This window comes from Falco punctatus, assembly GCF_963210335.1.
Source record: "Falco punctatus genome assembly, chromosome: 8".
In the NCBI taxonomy this organism is placed as follows: Eukaryota; Metazoa; Chordata; class Aves; order Falconiformes; family Falconidae; genus Falco; species Falco punctatus.
Window position 1 is genome coordinate 26051942 of NC_137588.1, and position 16849 is coordinate 26068790.

Below are 16849 nucleotides of genomic sequence, written 5' to 3' on the forward strand. Positions count from 1 at the left end.
TCCATGCTCGTGGGTGCTGCAGGCACTGGGCACTGCACCTCAGCCCCCCCTTTGCCATTGGGACCTTGCTCAGTTGTCTGGGAAGAGCATGTATATGGTTCTATGACTCCTGCCCCCCCCCCCCCCAGCCCCTCTCCCAGCATCCCAAGCAGGAGGGATGTCCTCCTCCTCTCCCAGGGCAAGGACAAGTGATCCCAGGTCTCTGTCCCCACACACGTGCCATCCCATCAGCCACTGGGCTTGTTGCATTTACCTTTGGTACCGCACGTGTTTGCTGAGGTTCCTGTGATAGTGGAGGGAGCAGCTCCAGCTGTATAGCAGACCTTTAGCCCTGAGCTGCAGCTGCCGGGGTGGGATAGGGTGCCCCAGGGGCTGGGCAGCTTGCGCGTTGCCTCCGAGCATAGCGGGGCAAATGAAGGGTTTGAGGAAAATGAGCTGAGGGTCCTTCCCTGCACTGCCTTGGTGCCTGATGGAGACCCATGTCCCCCTGCATGCCATCTCTACTAAATAAGTAGGGGGCTGGGGGGAAGAAGCAGACCTGCTCTCCAACTCCGTTTTATTTAATAAAAATAATGAGCTGACGTTGTCCCTGTGCCCAGGCTCCTGCACTAGAAGAGTCCTTTGTCCTTCTTGAGCTGCTGCTGTTTCCACAAGGGCAGGTTGCCGAAGGCAGAGCGGCTCATGCCAAAAACATCCTGGAAGTCCCGGTCAGAAAGGTGGCACTGGGGGAGAAGAGAGAAGGCTGAGCTGAAGCTGGGGACTTCTCCCAGTATGGTCCCCCTGCCCCAGCAGCCCCCTGGTCTTGTCTCACCTCCTTCTTGCTGGGGTCCACACCCTTTGGCAGGTCCGTGGCCGAGGTGTTCACCAGCACGTCCAGCGGGAAGGTCTCCAGTTTGTCAGCAAAGAGGGTGGTGGTTGCGGTGAAGACCTCTTGCCTGGATGTGAGCACCTGGATGGCAACGGATAGGGTCACATCGGGGGCTGCCCCAGGGCCAGAGGCAGCAGGCTGGCTCCAGGTGTCCACTCACAGGAGGATGTGTCCTTGCACCACCTCCAAGGGGACAGAGGACCTTTCTCTGCCCCTGGCTGCCCCCTCTCCCTGTGCCACTTACTGAGGTGAGCTGCCCGAAGCTGCTGTCATCCCCTAGCTCAGCTCTCAGTGCCTCATAGGATTTCTTGTCCTGGTGAAGGGGACAAAAGCACTCAGCCCCTTGGCACAGGCAGGGATCAGGCAAACCGCTGCCTGCACCATGGAGATGCTGGCTGGGGCCAGATCCACATCTGGTCCCATCTGCAAAGGGCCTCCCTGGTCTTTCCAGCCACCTCCATGACTCACAGCCCAGTTGAGAGGGTCCCAGGCCAGGAACCAGCCAGTGAAGGTGGGGGGCTCATGGCCCTGCTTCACCACAATGATGGGGGTGTCAAGGTCACGCCCACTGGGGTGGCTCCACAGGTACTCCTGCACCATCACTGCTGCCGCCTCCTTCTCAGACTCATTGGCACCTTTCCCAATCCAGAAGAAAACCTGCAATGAGGTCACTGTGTCTACCACTGGGGTGAGACAGGGCCCTCTGGGGCCGTGCCCGACACATGGTTGGGAGCACACAGGATCTGTCTGCAGCAAAGGGCACTGGGGTCCATCCTCAGCCATCCCTGGAGCAGGGGGGCTGGAAAAAAACACCATGGGGCCAGGGACGTGGGGTTTTCAGCCTCTCATCCCACCTCTGGCTGCTGCAGGTCCTGCACCACCCCAGGACATTTGTGGGAACAAACGTGTCCCCCACCCTATGCCCTCCCAAGTCACCTGGTCCCAGGTGTCCAGCAGATAAACATCATCCTCCTCCAGGTCATCTTGGGTGAAGTCTACAATCTCCGTGGCCAAGAAGGTGCCTGTCTTGTTGGAGCACTCAAAGAGTCGGGGGGACACGGAGGGGTTCTCCTCCTGCAGCCTGGCAGGGGGCAATGTGGCAGTGGTGGTGGGGATGGAGCTTGGCCCATCTTACCCCTGACAGTGGGGGTTGTGGGACAAGGGGCCCCTGGGCGTAGGGCTGGTACCTCTTGCTGTTGGCATACTGGGACTTGCCCCCCAGGGCCAGCCAGAACTCAGGTGGCTCCTGTCCCTCTGCAATCACTGGCTTCTCTGTCTTGGAGATGATGTCAGCCACTGTCTTGGCCATCTCACGCTCATCCCCGCTGCAGCCCTGCCAAGCAAGCACAGCAGCTGCATCACCAGCCCCAGCCAAGGAGGAGGAAGAGGAGATGGGGACATTTCTCTTGGGGGTGGCAGCACCCACCTCAGTGCCTGGCAGTACCCACCTTCCCATACCAGAGGTAGCAGCAGCTGGGGGTCTTGAGCACAAAGACATCGTTGGAGTTGAGGGAGGAGGCGCGGACCGGCACCTCAAAGGCCTTGGTGTTGTATTCATTGGTGCCATGAACGTGGAAGAGACGGGTGGAGGGTGTGGGATCCGTGCTGCCTGCCCGCGAGGTGCCACTCTGAGGGGGACCAGCACAGGAGGTCACTACCAGTGCCACAGGCTCACCCGCCTGCCCACTGCCCACCCCTCCCCAGCAGCACCGCACTCACCGCATACACCACCATCTTGCCCTTGAAGATGGCCATCAGGTGGGCTGGCTCCTTGCCCATGGTGACACGGACCTGCACAGGCTCGTTGTTGTACTTCTGGTCCAGGATGACAGTTTGGTAGGCAGAGGCAGCCAGCTCATCTGTGCTGGCTTGGCGGCCCTGGGCAGGGCAGAGAGGGGGTCAGTGGCCACCATGGCCCCCCTTTTCCCTCTTGGAAAGGGGGAACCCTCGTGCTATTTCCACGGGGTCACGCGTAGGGGCAGAGCACCCCCACGCCAGGGAGGTGCCCCTGTCATCCTCCCCCCTGCGACGGGTCAGTGATCTAAGGGGTCTCACCTGCCAGAGGTAGATGATGCGGTTCACCTTGGGCCCCACAAAATAGGTGTAGAGCACCAGGTAGCAGTCCCCACCATAGAAGTGGCCCAGCCATCTCTTCTCCACAGGCACCAGCTCCTTGTTCTCCACACGCCAGACCTGGGGGGACAGGGATGTGCTGCTGCCAGGGCTGGTGCGTCCCCCTACCCTGCAGCCCCTGGGTGCCATGACATCCCCTGGCACAGCCCAGAGGGTGCCCTGAGAGGGTCCTACATTCTGCCTTAGCCATCCTTACCTCTACCTCCCCAGATCCATCATCCACCATTTTCTGCTGGGCGGCCATCTGGGGCTTGGCATGCAGCGTGGTGGCATCAAACTTCACCTGCTCCACCTTGGCTGTGTGGGAGGGCAGAGGGCTGAGCCACATCCCACTGATAGTGGGGGTCCCCACAGCCCCCCCATCCCAATCCAAGGAGTCCTGCAGCATCAGGAGACACTCACCCACTTTGCCCACAGTGTGGGTCTTGCCCAGCCCACTGGTTTGGTTGGGGACAGTCCATTTTTGGAAGAGCTGCCTGAAGAGGGTTGACTCAGACCCGTCATTCTCTGTCTCCACACTGGTGCTGTCTGGGTAGTTCTTGGCTTTGATGAAGCTCTGGAGGGATTCAGACCCAGAGCATGGGCATGGGGTACCTGGCTCCCTAGGGAGCAGCCAGGCTGTCCCATAACCAACCTCTAACCCAGCACCCACCAGCGCCCTGTTCATGGACTGCTGCTTCTCCTCCTTGTTGGCGTTCTTGCCCTTCCACACGAAGATCTTGAGACCTCCTTGATCAAGGATGTAGCAGTCCTTGGAGGAGGGACAACAGCAGAAATTAGGACTTTGGGCAGCTTTAACCCTTCAAAAGAGCTTTTGGTGCCCACCAAATCAGTTTTTGAAGGGTTAAAGCTGCCAAGGAAATTGGGTACCCCCAAGCATCCCATGGGTGACACACCTCATGCAGGAGCATGTCTTGAGTCAGTGGTCGGACCGCCACCTCCTGTACAACCAGGTTCCCACTGGCATTAGAGACACTGGCAGGGGAAAAGTGAGGAGAAGGAGTTAGAAGTAGAGCTGAAAAGCCCCATCCCCATCCTCACCTTGGGATGGCAGGGTTGGGTTGGGGTGTCCCCTCTCCATCCCCACCCTGATCATGGCAGAGGTGGTACCCAGGGACCCTCTTTCCCTGCCCATAGTGGCAACCTGGTTTGCAGCTTGCCCTGCCATGCAGCTCACTTGTGGCCATGGGGAGGGGCAAAGGGGTGTCAGATGTGATGGGAACACCCAGGAACATTGCCACCATATGTAAAGGTCAGACTTGCATGAGCATCTCTCTACCAGGTACCAACCCCTTGCTCCAACAGCATTCAAAGGACCTGTCCCCACCCCTGCAGTGCCCTTGACCCCTCTTTGTGGCTGTCCATGGTGATATGGGAGTTGTGGGACATAGCAGAGAGGGGTGCTGGGTCCCTCTGGCACCCTGTGAGATGCCCCCACGGGTGACCCATTCCTGGCAACTCACTGGTAGAGCTTGAGGGAGGACTTAAGCTTCTGATCCGCTTTGTCATCAGGGGTGGCTGCCTTGATGTCCCTCTTCTCGCCCAGCACGTGTGTGAGTACCTGCATGAGCTTCGGCGAGGCGCCCTCGTCCTCACCATCCACTACACCCACCTTGGCACGGCCCCCACGCTCCCGGTCCCGGATGTCCTTGGCCAGGGTCATTGCCTGCATCCAGGGGAGAAAGGGTCAGCTTGGATTGGGAAGGGGGTGGCTGATCACCCCCTTCCTCCAGGGGGAGACCCTGGGACTCCCTGGCCATACCTTCAACCTCTCATTTCGGTTACTCTCAGGGCCATTCCACTGGATGATGAGCTGGCCCAGGTCCAGAAGGAACACATCCCCTCGGTTGAAGCTTTTCCAACTCACCTCCACCTGGGGGGGGGGGGGGGGGGGGATGGTGGGGAGAGGGGTGTGTGTCAAGCAGCAGGATACCTGGGTTCCTCTGGCTCTGCAGCCCCCACCTGCCCTAGCTCAGTGCTGATGCTCCCAGCCAGTGCTCCTCCTCCCTACCCCAAGAGAGGCTTTTTGAGGTAAGTTTGCTCCTGAGGCAAGGCCACATGGCCCCACACCCATTCTATCCCCTGCTTGAGGGCAGTGGGCTCGGGGAGAGGGGGGGGCGGGGGGGGTGTGTGCTCTGGCCTGATCCTTACCACAAACAGCACTTCTGCACAGGTTGGTGGCTGGGGACCCCACCACACCCCATAACCTACCTCTCCTGCCACCACATTCTTCTTGCCCTTCACGTGCAGCAAGCGCTGAACTTTGTAGGTGTTCGTCTCCACGTGCTTCATGCCTGAGGCCACCCCACCCTTCTTATAGCTGGGGGCAATGAACACAGTGTCAGCCCTGGGCCCCCCCTTCTCGCTCCAGTGGGGTCCCCCTTCCCACCTCTGTGGACAGTTCAGGAACACCCACCCACCCACGTGGGTGATGGATGGAGTGAGACCAGCTCCAGATCCTCCTCCTGCCACCCCCACCCCACTGGGACACGGCCCCATGGGGGGCATGCAGAGGACCCCCCCTCACCATAACCCACTGTGGCAGCAGGTGCCCAGGGGTGACTGACATACATGAGTCCCTGCTTGAAGTAGGCACGGAAGGTCTCACTCTCGTAGCCCTGGACCTCACGGTGCTGCACAGCCACCATGCCCAGGTGGTCATCCATCTGGGTGGTGTAGATGGCGGCCGCCCCCTGCTCATCCTGGCTTGACTTCTCCCCCAGCCAGTAGTGGATGTTGTAGCTGAAGCTGCTCCCAGTCTTGCGTGTCTGCAGGACACCAGCCCCCACTTAGAAGACCCGCCATGCCCGCAGGCCACTCTGACCAGGGACACCCCTCCCTGTCCCCTAGCCCCATCCCAGGACAGAGCCTGTCCCCAGTCCCCCGTGGGACCCCAGGCTGCCCTACCGACAGCAGGATGTAGCAATCTCCCTCGTAGAAGTTGCCGTAGCTTTTGGTGGGCACTGGCACCATCTCCATGCTCTGCAGAAGGAACAAAAATGTCAGCCCTGGTGGAGACCCCCCACCCCAGCCCCACACAGCCCCATTGACCCCATCCCCAAAACCTGGGTGGGTTTAACCCAGGATGCTGCACTGATACCCCCAAAGCTAGGCACCGAGGACACCAAGGAGGATCTCCCGCCCCGCAGCCCCGCCGAACAGCCCAGCGATGGGTGCCTGGGTGATGGGTGCCCAGGCTGCGCCCGTGTCCCCACCTCGATTCGCCATATCTGGAGGCCCGGCGTGGTCTTGTTGAGTGTCCTGCTGACTTTGGTGCTGAGCTCCACCATGGTGATGAGTGCTGCAGGCAGGCAAGGGGACCTGCTGGGGCATTGGCAACGCCCTTGTTAATGGCAGGTGGTGTCATTAAGAGCTGGGACAGAGCCAACCTGCCGTGCCATCTGCTGCCTTGCCCAGTCTGCAGCAAGCCAGGCCATAAACCCCCTACCTGGAGCTGCAAGGGTGAGGGGACCCCCTGGCACCCTGGTGCCAGGGCTGGGGGCACACAAGCGGGACTACTGTCCCCCTTAGCCTGACTGGCACTGCAGCTGCTGGGGGCTGTCACAGCTCTGTACTAGGCTCTGCAGCAGGCAGGAGCTGGGTCCCCTGCGTGCCCCAGTGCCCCGGTACGGGGCTGGGCTGTGCAAGGCATCCCCAGCACAGCACCCACAGCTGGGTGACACAGCTGTGCAGCAGCCTGCTCCTCCCCAGGACCAGCAGGAACCAGCCTTGCTCAGCCTGCTCCTGACACGGCTTGGCACGAGATGGCACGGCATGACATGGCCTCGCACGTTCACATGCATGCACATACACATGTGTGTAAGCACCCACTCCTCGCTTCAGCCTCCCCCGCTCCTGAATCCACCGCCGGATCCACGTCCCCCTGGCAGGGCACAGCCCAGCCCCGCAGAGGTGCTGAGCGTGCCAGGGCTCAGCCCCGGTGCTGCCGAGGCTGCCCACAGCCATCCCTGCCAGGCTGGCAGTGCTTCCCAGCAGGCAGGCAGCAAGGTCAGGCAGCCGGCATTGGGCGAAGCCCCCCATGTGCCCCGGCAGGGGGCTGGCAGGGAGAGCCAGCAGTGCCCAACGGAGAGGCCTTTGCAGCCCCAGCCCCACAAACCCCTGCCTGGTCCCACTGTGCTCTCCTGAAAGCACCCACATCCTGCCCTCAGATCCAGGGGGTGATGTCCCCCCGAGTGCAGCCCCAAGGTGGGGCACGATGGGTCCCCAGGCCCCATCCTCAGGCCACCCCCGTGCCAGGAGCAGGGGTGGCTGTGGGATGTGCTGCCCCCCACCATGCCCACCTTCCAGCCCCCCACCCCAGCCTCTCACCTTCCCTGCAGAGCTGGGCACAGGTGAGCGTACCTAGGCAAAGTGCTCAGGTGCCAGCACCCAGGAGACCTTTGTCCCCTCCTGTCCCAGCCTACGTTCACCATATAAGGGCAGGAACAGCCCAGAGCCAAGGTCCCCACGGCCCTCCAAGGCTTCACAGTACCTGAGGAGCCCCATTACTCATGGGGTAATTGCCCCCTCTCCCCCCCGAGGTACTATGGCAGCACAGGCAACCCCAGGCACCCTGCACACGGGCTTGTTGTGCCCATGGTGGTACCTGTGCCCTTCCCATGCCTGCTCCCCTCTTGGCCCTTGGCACCGTGATGGGGGTTTTGATGCCTGCCCCCCACCAAAAGATTCCCCGAAGTGATAGCAATGGGCTGAACCAGGCCAAGGGGGTGTCAGCCACAGAGGTGCCCTGATGCCACAGGGATGGTCTCCGTCACTGCCCTCCACTCTCCAAAACCCCCAAACCCTCCCAGCCATGGAGCACTAAGCCTGTGGCAATGGTTTTTTTTTGGCATCTCCCCCCTGCCAAAAGGTTCCCCAAAGTGACAGCAACTGGCTGATGCCACAGGGCCGGTCTACGCTGCTGCCCTCCATCCCCTCTGTCCCGTGGCAACTGGGTTTTTGGTGCCACCAGCAATGCAGCACCACCTTCCCAGCGCATCCCCTTCCCACCTCACGTGTCCTCACGTCCCCTACCTGGTACATCGTTTCCCTGCCCATGGTACTGTCCCCAGGCTGTGCCACCGCCCCAGCTGCAGGCCAGATCACTGCCCACTCCCCGATGGGCTTTGCCTCCCTGTGCTGGGCATCTCTGCAGCTCCAGCCTTAAGGATGGGAAAGGGGCACAGGGATGGGGCACAGGGCTGGGGGGCAGGGCACACAGCGGTGGCACAACTAAACCCTATGCCTTGTCCCGTGCTTCCAGCCCCAAGGGGTAGTACCTGCTGATGCGGCTGGTGCTGGCAAAGAGGAGAAAGGACCGGAGTCCTGCCCAGTGGCTCCCAGCCCTGAAGTGGTTTTGGGGATACATAAAGCTGGGCAGGGAGGGCTGGTGTTCACTACAGCAGGCAGCCCCCCGGGCTCTCCATCCTGCTCTCTCTCCCCCAGCCCTGCAGGCTTGCTGCAGCCTTATCTCGGCTGCCCTGCTGGGCCAGCAGCCCCTGCCACAAGCGCCACCGGCATCCCACACCCCAGCTGTTACCCTGGCACCAGGCCTGGGCTACAGTGAGCCTCAAGTCCTGACTGCTCACCTGCCAAGGATCCCCAAAGTGATGGCATCGGGCTCAACCAGACCAAGAGGGTACTGGCCACAAACAAGGAGGGTTCCCTGATGCCACAGGGATGGGCTCTGCTGCCGCCCTCTGCTCCCCTGGCCCTCAAAACCCTCAAACGCTCCTAGCACAGCACCCAGCTCCAACCCCCTGCACCCCATGCCACTGTCCCCCACGGGACCCTTACCTGGGTGCAGAGCCGCCAGCAGGGGTGCAGGGCTGCGTTTTGGGGGGCTGCTCTCCGCTCGGTGGTCACGTTCCAGGGCTGAGACTGCCAGTGCCGCACGGGGGTGAGGGACCCCACGCCAGCCCAGAGGGCTCGCCCCCTCCCAGGGCCCCCCAGCTGAACAGGCTGGGCCACTAATGAACTCAATAATTAGTGCAACCATCGGGAAGGACAGAGACTTTGCTAATGAGGAGAGGCACAGGGCCAATGAGGGCACGGGGAGGGGGCAGCACCCCACTGCCTGCACGTTGGCAGCAGGCTGCCTGGGGTGGGAGTCATGAATCCCTCCCAGTGTTCCCCACTCGGGGGGGGGGGGGTGGGGGGGGGTTGTCTGACACCTTACTCAGAGCAAACCAAGGAATGGAGCACTTGTGACTCGTGCCCCCAGCCCTCCCCCCCCGCCCCAAGCCCCAAAGCTGGGTAAATTTGGTAAATCTGATAGTAAATTACCACAGTAAATTCAGCCCCCCCTTGTTATGGGGCAGGATACCCATCCCCATGGCATCAGGGTCCTTTTGCCAGGAGGAGGGGGAAGGGGGTGCCAGGACAGCTGGGGTAGGGGGGGTTGCCCTGGAGCATGAGGGTGCCCCCTTGGCACCAGACAAGGGGTGACTCCCCTGACCCTGCAGCCCAAGGGTGCTCCCACAGCACTGACCTGCAGCAACCCCCTTCCCAGGGGGAATTTAAGGGATCCCGGGGGCTCTCTGCCTCCCCGCTGTGCACACGCACTAGTGACACACAGGTGGCATGTGCCCACACCCACGCGTGCACACACTCACAGGACTCCCTTTTCCAAGATGGTTTGACAGCTTTAATCACATGAAGGCACTTCGATCTGGTCCCCCAGCCCTCCCCAACCCCCCCAGTGCCACCTCCCCCCCTCCCCGGACCCCCCCAAGGGTGCCCAGCACGGGGGCTGCACTCCTCGGGTGCTGCAGCACCCATGGGTGCTTGCTGGGCAGCAGGCTTTGCTGGTGCCGTTTGACTTGTCTAATATAAAGTGCTGAGTTCAACCCTCCCGGAGGGGCAGGATCAGGCCCGGGGCAGGCAGGGGTCCAAGGGGGTGCGCGTACCGCAGCACCACTCACCCCGCCTCCCCACCGGAGTGCAGACAGGCCTGGGGGGACCCCTGCCTGCCCCGGCACCCAGAGTTGGGATAAGGGCAGTGCCAGCAGGAGCTGGCTAGACCGCACTGGAGAGCTAAAACCCCTCGCATCCCGCCCCCCAAATACTGCCCCCTCCCCTTCCCTGGCACAGCGGTAAGAAGGCATCCATGATTTTTTGGGAAACCGTTGCTTTTCCCCCTGAAGAGATCTGAGACATTGTCCATGCTGAAACGCTAAAAAAGGCCTGGCTGAGCTCAGCTCCTGCCCCTGCCCCCCAACCCTCCCTGAGAGCCCCCAGTGCCTCAAGGCTGGGGGACATCCTGGCACAAGCCCAACCCCACAGGGGTCAGGGTAACCCCATGCTGCAGGGGGGGGGACCCCAGAGTTCCCCCCAACCCTGCCCCAGCTGGGGGGCTGGGCTACACTAAGGCTGGTACGGGGATTCCTCCCCCTAGGAGCTGCAGCCTTTGATGAAGCTGCAGATGGATGGGGACGGGGCGCATGACCACCACCACCCCACACCCCCGCACACAAGGGAGGTAACCCCCCCGTCGGTGACTGGAGTGGCTCCCACTGGCACAGTATAGCTGGAGGTGGGGGAAGCCACCAGATTCCCCCCATGGGAAGAAACCGAGGTTGGAGGGAGTGCATTAAGAACGCCCCCCCACCAGGCACACCCCTTGCAGGAATTGGGGGGGCACGGAGACACAGTGTCCCAAGGCACGTGGGGGGCATTCGTGGCCAGGGGCTCAGCCCTGAGGCCAGGCTGCCCCCCAAAACACACCCCCTAGGCAGGGGGTAGAAGGCACAAGGCAGGGGATAGGGGCATGTCCCCCACCCCCACCCCCCCGAGGTGATGAGCTGCACCCAAGGCAGAGTTAAGGGTACGGCAGCACCCCTGTGCACCAAGACCAATAAAACTCCCCCATTTCTGGGGGGTGGCAAGGGCTTAACCAGTCCTGCACTCCCTGCGATAGGGGCAAGGGCCGTCAGCCCCTGCAGCAGGCAGAGCCTGGATGCGGGGGATCTAGGCTCCCCCCAAAGGCAGTGGAAAGCAGCAGCTGCTGACCCCCCCTCCCCACTTGGGGGGACATGGAGGGGAAAAGGACCTGAGAACTGTTTCGGGGAGGGGGGATGCAGGTTTGGGGGGGGGGTGGGTGGGGACGGGGCAGTGGGGGAGGACAGGACCCCCCCAACAGGTCCTCAGCACAGCAAGGCAGCGGGTCACCTATGGCCACCCCTCCTCCACAGGAAGGGGGACACCCAGGTCCCCCAGAGGGGACACCCACATCTCCCACCACCGGCAGGCAGGGAGGGCACCCGTGCCCACCAGGGCTGGGGAGGATGATGAGGGGCACACTGGGACATACTCCCCCCACCCCCCCAAAAATAAGGCACCCGGCTGCCACAGCGGTGCCCCTCGGCAGCAACCGGCGGGGTGGGGGGCCACTAGCTGTTAGTCCGCTGCTTCTTGAGCACTGCGTACACGTCCTCCACCTTGCTGAGCCTCTCGAAGAAGGGCAGCAGGTCCAGCAGCTCCGTGTCTGCCATGTTATCGAACCAGGAGGCCACCGGCACCTGCAGGCAGCGCAGCGGGCAGCAGCTGAGGGTGGGCCCCCCGCCACCTCCCCACTGTGCTCCCCCTGCAGCCTCACCCCCGGGGTACGTACGGCGTTATCGGGGTGGAAGATGTAGGATGCAGGAGAGTTGTCCACGATGATGATGCGGCGCAGGTCGCGGCCCAGGCGGCTCAGGTCCTTCACGTAGTTGCCGCGATGGAAGACGCAGGATTCCCGGAAAAGCCGTGCCCGGAAAGCTCCCCATTTATCCAGCAGGTCAGCCACAGGGTCTGCATACTGCAGGCACAAAAGAGGGGTCACCACGCTGTGCTACTGTGCCCGCTCCATGGTGACCATGGCACCCAGCTCGCCCCATGCGTCTCCTTGAGCAGCACCCTGGAGGCGCAGGCAGGCAGTGCTGCCTGATGCTGGCGCTGCCTGCAGGTAGGCAGGGGACAAGGGGCCAGGTATGCCCACAAGTGGGGAGGGGGGGGGAGTCGTGCCACCCCAGGGGTGGCTGGGAAGGGGAGGGCGATGGCGGGGGGCGGGGGGGGCACCCACCTTGGCCAGGCTGGCAGTGAAGAGCACGCACTCGAAAAGCTCACCCATGCGCTGCAGGAATTCATCCACGTGCGGCCGCTTGAGCACATACACCTGCGGGCACGGGGCAGAGGGCAGCGTGCCGCGGGCACCAGTAACCCCACTCAGCACCCACATGCCCACCCCAGGGGACACCCGTGTCCCCAAGCCCAGCCCACAGCTCCCTGCTGGGGCAGGGGAGCAGAGAGCTGCCTGTGCCCCATGCCGTGGGGGCTGCCCCATGTGAGCTGGGGGATACCACGGCCCTGCTGGCACGTCCAGGGCGAAGCATCTGGCCGGCTCCAGAGCCAAGTAACCGAGAACAGGCTGACTGCCCAGACCACAGCCTATCCTGGATTACTTGAACCCGGGGCCAGCCACTGCAGGAGGGCACCGTGCCAGGACCTCCCCCTCACCTCCCCACCCTGCTGGGAAGAGAGGCACCCACCTCTGCCTCCCAGGGTGCCAGCCCTGGCACCCTGATGCCCCTGACTGCCCCTTGGTGCAGAGCACTGGGATGGCTCCGGGTCCCCGGGGGGGGGGGGGGGGCGCGGGGGGCAGAGTGTTGTGGCCCCTGCCCAATGGGCATAGCCCCACGCTGTTACCTGGTGCATGATGCCGTCGATTTCAACGGGAATGATGAAGTCGGCATTGTTCACCGGCTGGGGAGGGCACAGCAGGGTCAGCGCCAGGCAGGCACCCCCTGCCCACACGCTGCCCGCCCTCTGCCCAGTATGCACCCCCTGCCAGCCCCGCAGCCCCCTCGCAGGGACACTTCATCCCACCCCGCAGGGCTGTGCCAGGTGCTGGCCACGGGTGCCTGGGTGCTGGGCATCGCCTGGAGGGATGAGGGGAGGGGAGCAGGGCAGCGTGGGGGGCATGGGGCAGTAGAGATGGGGGGTCGGCCAGGGTATCCCCCACCTTGAAGGAGCTGTGCACCAGCGTCTCGTCCAGGTCGATGACCACACACAGCTTGCTGGCGTCCTGCGGCTTGATCTCGGGCAGGAGGTGTTTGACGGCAGCCTGCGGCGGGGCAGGGGGGAGGATGGGCAAACCCAGGGATCAGCGGGGTGGCAAGGGGCACTCCCTCCCCCCCTGCCCACTCAGAGCAGTGGCATGGCAGGGGGGAGCCCATTTAACCCCACTATGCTGGCACAAGAGGAGCTCTGGGGATGGGCTGCCTGGCCCTCCAAGTGCTGCCCCCACCCTCCAGTACCAGGCGGGGGGCTGGGGGGTACCTTGGGCAGGGCCCCGTTCTCCTCCACCAGGAGCGGGGCACTGGTGGTGCTGGCGCAGGGCTCCCCCTCATCGCGGCACAGGCAACAGAAGAGGGACTGGAGGATGCTGCGGCTCCGTGGCTTCTTGGCAGGGGCCTGGGTACCTGCGGGGGGTTGTGGGGGGGGGTAAGGGGGCACGGGCACCCCCGGCCCGCCGAGGAAGGGGTGGCTCAGCCGGGTTCAGGGTGCTGATGCTGGACCAGAGCGGGAGGGGGGGGGGGGGGCGGAGCCCCCCGTGCCCTTATCGGCCCCCAGCACTCTTCCGGCCGCCCTTCCTGCCCCGCCAAGCGCTGGCGCCGGGCAGCACCGCGGACACGCGCGTTTGGAGACCACCCACAGCCCCTTGCTGGGGCGCGTCCCCCACCACGGGTGACCCCCGTGGGGCCCCCCGCGCGGCTGTAGACCCTACAGTAACAGAGCGGAGCTCTGCCCCAGGGGAGGGGCTGTGGCGGTCGCGGTGCCGGTGTCCCGGCCGGCCCCGCCGTCCCTCCGCAGGGGGCACAGACTCACGCGGTTATGTGGCCCCGCGCGCAGGGCCTCGCCGGGGGAGGCGGGGCTTACAGCCACTCCTTTCCCCGCCCCCAGCCTGCCCCCTCTCATTGGCCGACTCAGGCGTACCAGAGGCGAGAGCCCAATCAGGGCGAACCGCCCGCCCTGGGCGCCGTGCCCGCGGCCCCCATTGGCGGATCAAGGGGAAACTGAGGCAGAGGGGCCGCTCCCGCCCGCCCGGGGGCAGCGCGGCGGCTCCAGCCCCTTCCCCACCGGATCCTGCCCCTGGGCTGGGAGCGGGGCCGGGAGCCGCGGCTGCCCCTGGTCGCGCCCCCCAGCAGCTGGGCTGGAGCGCTGCGCCCTGGCGACCCCGTGGGGCGCCCCACGGCAGGGAGCCCGTGGGGCAGAAGCTGCCCGCTGGGGACGGGGTCCGTTCCCACGCTTGCTCCCCCCGGCCCTGCCCGCTCCCCCGGCCGGCGGGCAGCTCCCGCGCGTCAGGCAGCGGGACGGGCAGCGCTCCCCGCCAGACCCCCTGCGCCGGCGGACGGAGCGCAGCGGATGGAGCACGGCAGATGGGACGCCGGGCTGCGGCGGGGTGCCCGGCCCCCTCCCTGCCTCAGTTTCCCCCCGGCGCGGCGCGCACCCCCGCCCGGCTCCGAAGGAAACGGCGCAGACACGCCGAGCACCGGGGCCCGAGCAGCGCCCCGAACACCCCGGGGTAACGGCGGTATTCGGGAAGGGACGGAGCCCGGCCCCCCGCGCCCCGGCGGGTGCGGACAACTCCGTTCCCTCCCAGCCGCGGCCCCCCCGTGCCCCAGCGCATCCCCCTCCAGCCCTGGGGCAGCGGGACGCACGGGGGCAGGCTGAGACGGCCCGCAGCTCATCACACCCTCAGGGCGCAGCCACCCGCAGGCCCCCAGCCCCCTCGATGTCTGAGACACCCCCCAGGGGACCTCCCCCCCCACGCCCTCTCCCGCACCGGAGGCGGGGGGGGACACCCCCGCCGCGTTACCTTTCTCCTGCAGCGGGGCGCTCCCCTCCTCCCTGCTAACCTGGGCGATGATGGACTGGTGCTCCATGGGCGCCGGGGAGGGGGGGGGAAGGGGGCGGCCCCCCCCGGCGCGGCCCCCGGGGGGGGAGGCGGGGCGGGGGCCGGCGGCGGCGCGGGGCGGCGGGCGCGGGAGCGGCGCCGCGGAGGAAACTTTGTTACAACATGGAGTTTCCTCCGCCCGGGCTGGGGCTGCAAACATGGAACCCGGGCGCGGTTTCAAGGAACCCCTTAAAAGGGCAACGCCGGGGGGGGGGTGACCCCCTCCTCCTCCTCCCACCTCCGCCTCCCGGCACCCGCCCCGCGGGGGAGGAGCGGGGGTCCCCGGCGAGCCGCCGCTGGGACCGGGGGTACAGGGGCTGGCGGTCTCTGTGGGGGCGCCTGCGCCGCAGGTTTGGTTGGGAAGAACACCACCACCTTGTGCCACGGTGGTCGTACGGAACCAACCCCCGCCCCCTTCTCCCGGCTCAGGGATAATGGAGAGGGGGATCAGCCCTGCTGTCACCCCACGTCCAGCTGGCAGTCCCTGGGGAAGGGACCCCTGCAGCAGATGAAGCCCCTCCCCAGTGCTGGGTTTGCCCCGGAGCACAGACCCCTGGATCTGGTGGCTCAAGGCTGGGTGGTCCTCGTCGTCCCCGTTCCCCCCTGCCCCAGGAATACGTTCCCCATTGCCAGGGCAGGCCAGCATATGGGTCAGCAGGTGCTGGGGGGCTGCACCAGTAGCTGCCTGCTTTTTTCTTTCTTTCCCTCTTTCCCCTGCAATTCCCCAGTTATTTTGGGAAAATATATATACCCATATATATATGTAAGCAATACATATACCTCCCCCTGCAATTCCTCCCCTCTTACTCCGGGGGGGGGGGGGGGGGGGGGGCGGGGAAGCAGGGCTGTTTCCAGGTGCTCTCCGAAAAACGGCTCTTACCAGCAGCTTGAGGATGCACCAATCCCCTCAGGAGCCACTCCTGCCCCGCTGCCCAAGCCCCCCATGTGCTGGCATCCTCCAGCCCCAACCTCTTCCCCCTGGCAAGCCCGTCCGGGCCCTGCCAGGGCAGCCTCACCCCACACTGCCCAGCATCTGACCCCGTGGTCTGGCTGGTCCCAGTCACTCCCTCCCTTGCCATCTCGGTGGCAGGAGATGCTATGGCCGCAGTCAGCACTGCCCCAGGGACAGAGCAGGTTGGAAATTCTCTGTCTAAGCTTGTTAGGGGTCTTTCCATCTCTCCCAGCTGCAGTGTGGAGACTTCAGGGGTCGAGATCGTCCTTTCTGGCCCGGGGGGGTGCAGGGCCACAGGCAAGGTTGCCATGCCCGTGGTGGCACACACCGGGTACAGCTCTGCCCAGCTGAGCCATCCTGATACGGCAGGAACAGCCCCTAGGAAGCAGGGCTGGGAGGGGACCTGTGCTCCCCGCGGCCAGTGTGGGGCACAACACATGCCCACAGGGACCCCTCGGGGAAATGGGGTCCGGCATCAGGACGTGCCTTCCTGAGGAATTAGAATGCCGTGACGACGGCGGGACCAGGCAGGCACTGGAAACACTGATGAAGCAAAAGCCAGTTCGTGCCCGTGGCTCCCGTGCTCCCGGTCCACGTGGGGCATCCCGGCACCACAAGCCCCAGGGGGAACCGGGACGCTGCATCCTGCCATCCCCTCCGCGCGCTCCGGCAGCAGGCAGCAAGCAGCCATGCCTCGGTTTCTCTGCCCCTCTGCCACACTGGGCAGGGAGACAGCCGGCACTGCCCCGCTGCCTGGCAGGAGGAGGAGGAAGGAAGAGACCGTGCTTCCTCCACTCTCTATTTTGGGCTGACCTGTGCAGCTCCCTCAGCCCAGGTGGAGTGGGGCAGGATGCCTGCTGGCTGGCTGGGCTGCTGGTGGGTGCGAGGGGATGCTGCTCGCCGTGGGGCAGCAGTGGAGACCACACAGTGTCCCTTCCAGCATCCCTGTCCCTCTGGACAA

The 16849-nt window shown here is 64.6% G+C and overlaps 2 protein-coding genes across 8 annotated transcripts; both read right to left on the reverse strand.

Moving 5' to 3' along the window:
* Positions 1-544: 544 nt before the first annotated feature.
* VIL1 (villin 1) lies at positions 545-9628 on the reverse strand. 7 transcript variants are annotated; one of them, XM_080397924.1, is made up of 20 exons: positions 8798-9628; positions 6217-6302; positions 5909-5983; positions 5573-5769; positions 5213-5321; positions 4764-4874; positions 4465-4667; positions 3898-3976; positions 3654-3752; positions 3404-3557; positions 3198-3298; positions 2924-3061; positions 2588-2746; positions 2317-2496; positions 2056-2201; positions 1805-1949; positions 1337-1525; positions 1113-1181; positions 812-949; positions 545-722 (listed from the first exon to the last, which is right to left on the reverse strand). In XM_080397924.1, exons 1-20 carry the CDS (start codon positions 8997-8999, stop codon positions 609-611), a joined length of 2694 nt encoding a protein of 897 aa, XP_080254050.1. In that variant the 5' UTR covers positions 9000-9628; the 3' UTR covers positions 545-608. The 7 variants fall into 7 exon arrangements, 6 of the variants coding, with proteins under 6 accessions (XP_080254050.1, XP_080254049.1, XP_080254052.1 ...); XM_080397923.1 differs by having other exon boundaries at positions 6217-6344; XM_080397926.1 differs by having other exon boundaries at positions 6217-6325; positions 8798-8914.
* Positions 9629-10229: 601 nt separating this feature from the next.
* On the reverse strand, positions 10230-15120 carry CTDSP1 (CTD small phosphatase 1). The gene is made up of 7 exons (XM_080397951.1): positions 14859-15120; positions 13319-13461; positions 13002-13103; positions 12686-12742; positions 12063-12155; positions 11613-11798; positions 10230-11520 (listed from the first exon to the last, which is right to left on the reverse strand). Exons 1-7 carry the CDS (start codon positions 15094-15096, stop codon positions 11392-11394), a joined length of 948 nt encoding a protein of 315 aa, XP_080254077.1. The 5' UTR covers positions 15097-15120; the 3' UTR covers positions 10230-11391.
* Positions 15121-16849: the final 1729 nt, after the last annotated feature.